The 11,207-nt window shown below is 40.7% G+C and overlaps 1 protein-coding gene across 1 annotated transcript in view; it reads left to right on the plus strand.

Annotated features, from left to right (window-relative positions):
- Positions 1-11,207, plus strand: part of WDR93 (WD repeat domain 93) — a 57,549-nt gene continuing 46,342 nt past the window's right edge. The window contains exons 1-4 of the mRNA XM_008563116.1: positions 1-333; positions 918-1,110; positions 3,440-3,504; positions 6,935-7,013. Coding sequence (XP_008561338.1) covers positions 55-333; positions 918-1,110; positions 3,440-3,504; positions 6,935-7,013 — 616 coding nt within the window. The 5' untranslated portion in view covers positions 1-54. The remainder of the gene's footprint in view (positions 334-917; positions 1,111-3,439; positions 3,505-6,934; positions 7,014-11,207) is intronic.

Raw genomic sequence — 11,207 nt, forward strand, 5'->3', positions numbered from 1 at the left:
TCGTAGAAGTTCCCAGTGCCACCTTCTGTGATATCATCCGCCAGAGGAGGTCAGATGCAGAAGATGAACCTGCCCACTCTTACTCGAAAAGGACCACTGGAGGTGCCGTCTCCAACAGAGAAGGATTGGCCTGATGACAACGAAGAGGATTATGTCTTCAAGGATCCAGATCAGGAGCTGGATTCCCTGCCTCAGCCTTATCGAATGATCAACAAGCTGGTGAACCTTCTGTTTGACAGGTCATGGGAAGTTATTGAAGAGAGGAATGCATTGAGGGAAGCTAAGAGCAGCTGGATCCAGCCTACCATCTACCATCCACTTGCAGAAATCCAGGTATGGAGCAGGTAGCTAGCTGACCAGGAGTCCTACTTCTCAGTTGAGTGTTAATAAGTGATCCAGGGAAGGAATTCCTACCAGGAACTTTAATTCAATAAGACAGGTACCTTGTTGAGAGATTATAGGCATGCTGATATTGATTAAAATGGATATGATAATTGCCCAGGGAAATGGGTGTTCTGGTTAGTTGAAGATTATACAGAAGACCTTTTATATTCAGCTGTTATTATTGGAAAATCTTCCTTAGTATTAATCCACTCTCTTGCCTGATGGTTGAGGATCTGCCAGTGCCTCAGCTATCGTCCTTCCTACAGTGCTCTAGATGAATAAAGTACAGGACCATGCTTAGTGTTGTAAATGTGCGTTTATTTTCAACTTCTTTGTTTTCTTTGGCCTTTCCCCCCTAAAAGTGGAATGCTATGAATTTCTTGATGCTTGGGCAAGAGTTTTAGATGAGCACTATGTTTGGTGATAATATATCTAGGAAGAGCCCTCAACCCTCTTTGAAAATTTAGCTCACATTACTTGAAGATGGTGACAGCTAAAAATAGTTCCTTTTTTCTTTGTTTTTGTATTTCCAGTTCAACAAAATGCCAAACTGTATGGCTGTTTCCCAAGACTATGTGTTTATCGGAGGAGCCAAAGGATTCTCAATTTATAATCTATATAACGCTAAACGAATATATGTTTGGGAGAAACTTAAAGTTGATGTCACTTCCATCTGGGCCACAGATTTGGGGAATGAAATACTTATCGCTCCTGTGGATGAAATGGGTATTTGTTCTTCATCTTCCTTTTTAGCCTCATTTACCTGTAGACTGTTGTTCAATTTAATCTCCTTTCCAGGTATGCGTGGGGCCGGGCATGGAGACTTCCATTCTCCTTGGTCACGTAATGATAACTAATACCTGCAGAACAAATGTGGAGTATCAGGCACTAGTCTAACATTTTGCATATGTTAGCCCATTTAATCCTCACAGCAGCCATAGGAGGGAAGTACAACTTATTATACCTCTTCAGAAGAAGCAACTGAGACACAGAGGTTAAATAACTTACTTAAGGTAACATGAAAAGTAAGTGGCACAGACAGGCTTCAAACCAGGCAGTATGGCCCCAGAGTCCACACCCTTCCAGCATTCAGCAGTCCTGCTGCTCATATAAACCAAAGCTTGCTTTTTTCCTTTAGCCTGAGGATGAACCAGGCCTTCATGAAAAGAATGGTATAGAACACTGTAGATAGTGTCTCAGACAGGTGAGCTGGCTTGCCCTTGGTTTCCTAAAAGCTGGGCTTCCCTCTAGCCTGTCTCTATGTTTGGGTGACCTGACTGCTGCCCCTGGATATGGGGAGCTTCCCTGCTTTGTTGGGGATGAGAAGGCAAGTGTCAGTCAAAAAGTCAGGGAGGTGTCTATGTGATATTGGGGCAAGCAGAGCAGAAAGTACCTGCTCACCTTGAGATCCTCTGTGAAAGCACACATCTCTCTAAACAGCAGGCTCCGCTCAACCAGCACAGGCACACTGAAGAACTTCCTGCAGGAGAGCGACCTGACCGGACTGGCATTTTAGGAAGAGCATCCTAGCAGGAGCCTGTAAAAGTCAAAATGAGACGTAGAGAGACCAGGGAGGACTATTGTATTCATTGAGGAGAGAAATTATGAAGGACTGAACAAAGTCAGAGGCTTTTAAAATCAAAACTGTACTATGGTTATGTAAGGTGTTAAAATTGGGTTAGTGAGATAAGAAATATACAGGAACTCTGTATTATTTTTGCAACTTTTCTATAAGTCTAAAATTAGTTCAAAATACAAAGCTTAAAAAATGAAAAGAAAAATATAATGGAAAAACTTAGTGGGTGATGGAATATGTGTGTGAGTTGGGGGAGTGGGGTGGTGTTCTGGGGGCAGTGAAGAAAAATGACTCCGTTCTGCCTCAGGTAACTGAGTGGATGATGATGTCATTCCTTGATAACAATTATAGGAGATTAAGGTCTGTAAATTGAAGAATTCCATTTGAACGTGCACAGACTTGAGGGACCTGGAGGATATCTCTGTGGGAATGTTGATACTCAGAAGGAGTTTGTTCTAAAGATAGGATTGTATTTATCATACTGCATTATACTAGTTGGTTTCGTGTGTGTAACCCTCAGTATGATGAATTTGAAGGCAGACTGCCTCGGTGTCCTTAGCACATTCATAAGTATGGAGCAGATACTCCATGAATCTTTGTTGTGTTGAGTTAGACTTTCACCCACAGTGGGCCAGATGCCTTTATAAGGTCTATATTATGGGGTAGAGGCAGGTTTTTTTTTTTTTTCCTCTTTTGTCTTTTTTTCGTGTCCGGCAACGGATCGCAACCCTCAGTGTCGCGCCCGTACCGGACCGGGACCGGCAACGGGATCGCAACCCTCGGTGTTGCGGCCGCACCTCGCTCAGCCAGTGAGCGGGAACCGGTCTGTATGTGGGATCTGAACCCTTGGCGGGAGCGCCACCGCGCTCCCAAGCGGCGCACTGTAGCAGTGCGCCACCGGGCCGGCCCCTAGAGGCAGGTTTTGATTATCTTGAAGGCACCTAAACAAAGAGTTAAGAAGTCATGGGGCTTGAGAATCATATATTGGAGCCCTTAGATTAAATGGGAATTAGAATGACAGAATTATTTATTGATTCGACAAAATTAACTGCATGAGGAGTTTGTTGAGGTTGGGAGGGGAGGCACATGGAAGGGTGAGATATGATCCTTTCCCTCAAAGAATCTATGAACTTGCAAGGGTTCACAGGGAACAGTTAGATAACAGTGTGAAGCAGTGAGGGACGATGTGCAGAGGCAGGTGGACAGGAGTCAAGGAGTGGATTGGCGTGGCTGCCATGCTTGCAGGAGACTCCTAGGAGATGCCAGCAGGGCCAGGGCAGGACACAGAAGGGAGAACTACTGGAACATTTCAAGTGAGGGGTGGAGGGAGGCAGGGAGAGCAACACAGGCAGTGGAGAGGCCAGAGAGGAGGCATAAGAATGTGTAAGTTTATGATGATAATTTCAGAAAATCAAATATAAAACTCCAGTTCTTTGGCTCACTTGTCTGTTTACATTCTCACTTATTTTTCTGTTTCAGGTATCATTAGACTATTCTGTTTTTATAAGGATGGTCTTTTCCTAGTCAAAGCCATCAATGAAGTGGTGAGTTCCTGTTCTTTCTTTAACTGGACTAAAAGCTGTAGCAAATTAAATCACTTTTAATATAGGCGTCTTAGATTAGAAAGAAATAGAGACCTCCCTGGGCAGACAGCCTCCTCCAAAATATCCCATTAAAAGATTTCCCAGCCATCAGGAAGTACATGTTGAATGCCTTGAATTTATTTACCCTGTTGTCCAGGCAAGAAAATTATTAAGGAACTTGAGTGCAGATTTTTCTCTTGAGCATCAGACCAACATATCTAAGTACTTAAATGTCCCTAAATTTTCCAGGCTGTTTCACATTCTTGTTCCCTTGCCCATGCTGTTTCTCTGGAATGCTCTCCCTGTCTCCCTACATGCAATGTTCAATTTCTCCCATTCTTCAAGAGCAGCTCAAATATCTCTTTTTCTAAAATACATACTCTCATATACTGTAAAGGAGCCGAACTCTCCTTCCTTTGTGCCACTACCAGATAGAACATAATTTCTGTCTTGGTGTTTTCTATGCCCTCTTTACTTGTTTATATGACTGCTTCTTCTGGATGCAAGCCCCCTGAGGGCAGGGGACCTCTCTTACTCATCTTTGTATCCCTTATTCCTAACACATTGCCTGGCATACTGTAGGTTCTCAGAAAGTGTTTTTTGAATCAGTGAATCCCCAAAAGAGAGGGTATTGCTCAGAGTAGATTTTTAATTGCAGTTTGTCTTGTAAAAAATACTTTTGATGGGCACCAAGGCAATTCAGTGGGAAAAAGAAATTATTTCCAACAAATGATGCAGGGACACTGGATAAAAAGATGGGAGGAAAAAAATGAACCTCAACCTTATTTTGCACCGTATATAAAAATTAACTTGAGATAGGTTATATATCTAAATATAAAGGCTAAAACCATCATTATTCTTGGAAAAAAACACAGGAAAATATTTTTGCAGACTTGGGGCAGGCAAAGATTTCTTAGGACATGAAAAGCATTAGCCATAAAAGAAAATATTGATATTGGATATTAATATCAAAATTAAAAATTAATTCCTCATATACAAAAATTCACTCAAAATGGATCATATACCTATATGTAAAACCTAAAGCTATAAAACTTCTAAAAGAAAACAGGAGGGCCGGCCCGTGGCTCACTCAGGAGAGTGCGGTGCTGATAACACCAAGGCCACGGGTTCGGATCCCTATATAGGGATGGCCGGTTGGCTCACTGGCTGAGCGTGGTGCTGACAACACCAAGTCAAGGGTTAAGATCCCCTTACTGGTCATCTTTTTAAAAAATAAAAATAAAAAATAAAAACACCAAGTCTTCTTATCTCAGTTTTTTATTCTGCTATAAGATTTTATTGTGGATACAAAGAAGGAAGCACCAGAGCTTTAATAGGAGAAAGTTTTTGTGACCTTGGGTTAGGCAAAGATTTTTTTATCTACAATACCAAAAGCCCTATCCATAAAAGAAAAGATTGATAAACTGGACTTCATCAAAATTAAAAACTTCTGCTCTACAAAATACACTTTTATTTATTTATTTATTTTTATTATTTTATTTTATTTTATTTTATTTTTTTGTCTTTTTCCGTGTCCGGCAACGGATCGCAACCCTCAGTGTTGCCCCCGTAACGGGCCGGGGACCGGCAACGGGATCGCAACCCTCGGGCGTTGCTCCCGCGCCTCGCTCAGCCAGTGAGCGGGAACCGGTCTGTATGTGGGATCCGAACCCTCGGGCGGGAGCGCCGCTGCGCTTCCCAAGCGGCGCACTATCCAGTGCGCCACCAGGCCAGCCCCAAAATACACTTTTTTTTTTTTTCTTGATATGCTACCTTTTATTTATTTATTTTTTTCTTAAATTTTTATTTTGTCAATATACAATGTATATGATTATTATGGCCCATCACCGACACCTCCCTCCCTCCTCCCTCTCTCCCCTCCCCCCCAAGAATGTCCTTTCCGTTTGCTTGTTGTAACAACTTCATAAAAGTATAGTTGTTATATCTTCTTCCCCACCCCAAAATACACTTTTAAAAGAATAAAATGACTGGGAGAAATCATTGCCAATCCCATATCTGATAAAAGACTTATATCCAGAATATACACAGAACTCTCAAAACTCAAGAATAAGGAAACAAACAACCTAATTTTTAAATGGGCAAAGGATTTGAAAATACAGTTTGCCGAACAAGACATGAGTGTGTGGAAGGCAAATAAGATGCCCAACATCATTGGTCGTTAGAGAAATGCAATTTAAAATCACAATGAGATATCATTATACATGCATTAGAATGCCTCAAATTAAAAACGCCGACCATATCACGTGTTGGCAAAGATATGGAACAACTGGAATTCTCATGCACTGCTGGTGGTAAAATATAATGGTGCAACCACTTTGGCAGTTTCTTAAAAAGTTCATCATACAATTACCATACGATCCAGCCATTCCACTCCTAAGTATTTACCCAGGAACAATGAAAGCATACGTCCATAGGAAGATTTGTACATGAATGTTCATAGCTTCGTTTGTAACAGCCCCAAACCCAAACCACCTACATGGCAAATTGTGGTATATCCTTACAATAGAATGAGCTTGGAAGGTAATAAAACAAGATCTGTCATATATTGATAATTGTTGAAGTTAAGTAATGGATAATGGGGGTTTGTTATGCTGTTTACTCCCTTTTTGTATGTTTGGAAATTTGCACAAGAAGTTGATATTAAAATATATAAATAAAAACATTTTTTAAAATTTTAGGCTGGTTCTCATTTAATAAACCTGGGGTCTTACCAGCCTAACTAGTTTACTCACTTTATTTTGCTAGTAGTCTTCAAGCATTACAATTAAATTTTTCAAGCTCCTTAATGGTATAGAATAATCAATACACATTGAGCCTCTCTCACCTTGCCTAGAGTTTGAGCAGGTTTCGTACTGTGGTTACATTCAGTCTCTACTATAGTTTAGATCGAGACTTTCGTCCAGCAACCATCAGAGTTTTCAGTGTTATGCAGAACTTGTTTCAATCCAGTTCAATAACTGAGTGGCCATATAGGCTTTAGGGTTTGCAAACCTGACCAGGAGATTCCTAGTATGCCACTAGTCACCAGAAATATTTAAGAAACCAGAAAATAGAAACCAGAAAAGTCCAAAAACCTCTAGACGGAAAAGCAAGTTACACTTTTTGACACACTATCTTGTCTAATTCCTGTACAAAAATGGAAAGTACAAGGGTATTTCAAAAAGTTCATGGAAAAATAGAATTAAAAGATAAATAAGAATCTTTCCATGAACTTTTCGAAGTACCCTGTATGAAGCAATTTGAGGCATCTTCTCATGTCCTATGCTTTAAAAGGATCTCTGTTCTGGGTGTGAACCACAGAAGGCCTTGAAATACAATCTTCTCTGTCACCAGGCTGAGCATATTCTATCAGCATCTTTTTTCTTTTCAGGATGATACCAGCAAGCAAACCACCTGTATAAAGATGGAGATCTCTCAAGGAGGGGACTTTGCAGCCTTCCTTCTACAAGGCAAGATTAACCAAAGGCTGTTAAGGTTTAGATCTGCAGTCTCTTCCAGATGATTACCTTTTCCCCCAAACCTTTTATTTAGAAATAACTTTAGATTTACAGAAGAATTGCAAAGATAGTACAGAGAGTTCCCCTTTGCCCTTCAACTGGCTTCCCTAATACCAACATTTAACACGACCATTTTTTTTTTTTTTAAAGATGACCGGTAAGGGGATCTCAACCCTTGACTTGGTGTTGTCAGCACCACGCTCAACCAGTGAGCTAACCGGCCATCCCTATATGGGATCCGAACCCGTGGCCTTGGTGTTACCAGCACCGCACTCTACCGAGTGAGCCACAGGCCGGCCCCAACACGACCATTTTCTCATGTACGCTTGTAAAAACTTAACAAAATAACATTGATACAATACTGTTAACTAACTACTAACTATAGATTCTTTTTCAGATTTCAGGTTTTTCCCTAATCTAATGTTTTTGCTCCAAGGTTTAATCCAGGATACTGTATTGCATTTAGTCATTATGCCTTCTAAGTTTACTTCTATTTGTGACTGTTTCTTGGTCTTTCCTTATGTTTCATGGCCTTGACACTTTGGAAGAATGCCAGTCAGATGTTTTAAATGTCCGTCAATTTCAGTTTGTCTGATATTTTTCACATGATTCAACTGGGGTTAAGGATTTGAGGGTACCACATAGGGGAAGTGTTCTTTCCATTGTATCATATTAAGGAGTATGTGGTGGCAACACGCCTCACTACTGCTGATGTTAACCTCAGTCATGTAAAGTGCTGTCTGCGAGGTTTCTCCACTGTACAGTCACTGTTTTTCCCTTTTCATACTCTGTACGGAGCAAGTCACTAAGTACAGACCGCACTCAAGGGGAGATGACTTAGGCACCACCTCTTTGAGGTAGGAGAATCAAAGAAGTTTTGGACATATGTTAAAACCACCATGGTGATTAATAAACATTTTGGGGGAAATACTTGGAGATGATGCAAATATCCTGTTTGTCCTTAAAGTTTCAGCCACCAATCTTAGCAGTCATCATTGGGTCTTGCTTGCTGCAATCATTACTGTGGTAGCAACATATTTCATTCAAATATTTGTATCTTGATTTTTAACTTCTAAGTATTTAGACATATGGTATATGAAGGGACTTCAAAAAGTTCATGGAAAATAGATTTAAAAGGTAAAAATATAAAATATAAACTTTATTTGTCAACATAAGCTCCATCAAGTTCAAGACACTTTCGTAAGGAATGATACCAGCCATTTAGTCCATCCCTAAAGAACTGAGGGTCCTGAGAATTTAACCATGTTCCTGCAGTCGTTTTTACATTATTAACTGAAGAAAAATGGGTGCCCTTTAAAGATTTATTAAGATTAGGAAACAAAAAGAAATCAGAAGGAGCCAAATCAGGACTGTAAGGTGGATGCCTAATGATTTCCCATTGAGACTCTCACAAAATTGCCCTTGTTTGATGAGAGGAATGAGCAAGAGGATTGCCATGGTGGAAAAGGACTCTCTGGGGCCGGCCAGTGGCTCACTCAGGAGAGGGCGGTGCTGATAACACCAAGGCCAGGGGTTCGGATCCTATGTAGGGATGGCTGGTTAGCTCACTGGGTGAGCGTGGTGCTGACAACACCAAGTCAAGGGTTAAGATCCCCTTACCAGTTATCTTTAAAAAAAAAAAAAAGAAAGAAAGAAAAAAAAAAAGGACTCTCTGGTGAAGTTTTCCTGGGCATTTTTCTGTTACAGCTGTTGCTAGCTTTCTTGAAACACTCTCATAATTAGCAAATGTTAATATCCTTTGGCCCTCCAGAAGGTCAACAAGCAAAATGCATTGAGCATCCCCCCAAAATTTGCCATGACCTTTGCTCTTGACCAGTCCACTTTTGCTGTGACTGGACCACTCTCACCTTTATGGTAGTCATTGCTTTGACTGTGTTTTGCCTTCAGGATCATACTGGTAAAGCCACATTTCCTCTTTTACTACAGTTCTTCAAAGAAATGCTTCAGGATCTTGATCCCACTTGTTTAAAATTTCCTTTGAAAGTTCCGCTCTTATCTGCAGCTGATCTGGTACAACAGTCTTAGTACCCATTGAGCAGAACGTTTGCTCAATTGTAATTTTTCAGTCAGAATTATGTAAACCGAACCAATTGAATGTATATGGCATTGGCTATTATTTCTGCTGTTAATTGTTAGTCCTGTTCAATTAGGGCACAAACAAGATTAATTTTTCCACATAAATTTCTGTGAATGGTTGGCCACTGCAGGCTTCATCTTCAACATTGTTTCATCCCTGCTTAAAACTATTTATCCATTTGAGAACTGCTGATTCTTTGGCATTGTCCCCATAAACTTTTTGTAAAGTATCAGTGATTTTACCATTCTTCCATCCAAGCTTCACCATAAATTTGACGTTTGTCCTTGCTTCAATTTTAGCAGAATTCATGTTGCTCTGATAGGGGCTCTTGTCAAACTGAGGTCTTATCCTTCTTAGTTCCTCAAACTAGATCCTGTTCAGACATGTTATAACAAGTTAGTACAAGTTTACTTTTGTTTTTATCTATTTATTTATTTATTTATTTACTTATGGCCACAAAACAAGTCTTAACACAGTTAAAAAGACTAAGATCATAGAAAATATGTTCTCTGACCAAAATAGCAGAAGGAAATTTAGAAAATTCATAAATGTGTGGAAAGTAAACAACACTACCCCAAATAAATGATGGGTAAGAAGAAAAATCACAGGGAAGTTAAAGAGTACTTTGAGATAAAAATCATAACACAACACATCAAAATGTATAGGATGCAGGCCTCATCACTGCTTAGAGGAAAATTTACACTTGTAAACACCTATAGTAACAATAAGAAAAATCTCAAATCAGTACTGTAAACTTCTACCTTAAGAAAATAGAAAAACAAGAGCAAACTAAACCAAAAGCAAATATAGGTAGGAATAATAAAGATTACAACAGAAGGGCCGGCCTGTGGCTCACTCGGGAGAGTGCGGTGCTGATAACACCAAGGCCACGGGTTCGGATCCCATATAGGGATGGCCGGTTTGCTCACTGGTTGAGCGTGGTGCTGACAACACCAAGTCGAGGGTTAAGATCCCCTTACCGGTCATCTTTAAAAAAAAAAAAAAAAAGATTACAACAGAAATATATGAAATAGGGAATTAAAAAACAATAAAGAAAATCAATGAAACCAAAAGTTGTCTTTTTAAAAAGATCAACAAAATTTGCAAACCTTTATCTAGACTGATCAAGAAAAAAGAGAGAAGGCAGAAATTACTAAAATCAGAAATAAATCTAGGGGCATGGTAGAGCAGTTGCTTCTTCTATTACACTGGAGTGGGCTTTGAGGAGAGAGATGTCCTCTTCTTTTTCTGGTCTCCACTGGTGACTTCCCTTGTGTCACTGCAGTTGAGTGTCTGGCAGTCTGCCTACATGGCAACTGTGGCTACTGCTGTGGTGTCAAGCTGCCTTTGCAGCAGCCATGGCTATGGCGGTGGCTGTGGTGAGCTACCCACACAGAAATAGTGTTTTCTACGTGTTTCTTGCCTGCTTCCAAGTGGGCGATGCTGCCCTGGGCTCCTGCCTAAGACCCCTGGCATGCTCTGTTTCTTGCTTACTATCGAGCGGAAGGGGCTGCCCTCATCTCCTGCCTAGATCCGCAGGCATGATCTCTGAGTTTATTTTTGGTGCAAAAAAAATGTTGAAATTCATGCATAGTTTTTTCAAAATGCACATTTTCCATGAACTTTTTGAAGACCCCTCATATTTATATTCTTGCCCAAGGCCCCTCAAATGTTAGATGCTTGAGGAAAATATATATTTTATAATGCTTTGTGTGTCAAAGGAAACTTTTGTACCATCTGTATTAGTTTCCTAAGGCTGCCGTAACAAAGTAGTACAAACTGGGTAGCTTAAAACTATGGACTTTTGGGCCGGCCCGGTGGCGCACTGGATAAGTGCGCTGCTTGGGAAGTGCGGCGGCGCTCCCGCCCGAGGGTTCGGATCCCACATACAGACCAGTTCCCGCTCACTGGCTGAGCGAGGCGCGGGGGCAACGCCAAGGGTTGCAATCCCGTTGCTGGTCCCCGGTCCGGTACGGGGGCAACACTGAGGGTTGCGATCCGTTGCCGGACATGGAAAAAGACAAAAGACAAAAAAAAAAAAAAAAAAA

Source organism: Galeopterus variegatus, unplaced genomic scaffold (assembly GCF_000696425.1).
Source record: "Galeopterus variegatus unplaced genomic scaffold, G_variegatus-3.0.2 Scaffold14, whole genome shotgun sequence".
NCBI lineage: Eukaryota > Metazoa > Chordata > Mammalia > Dermoptera > Cynocephalidae > Galeopterus > Galeopterus variegatus.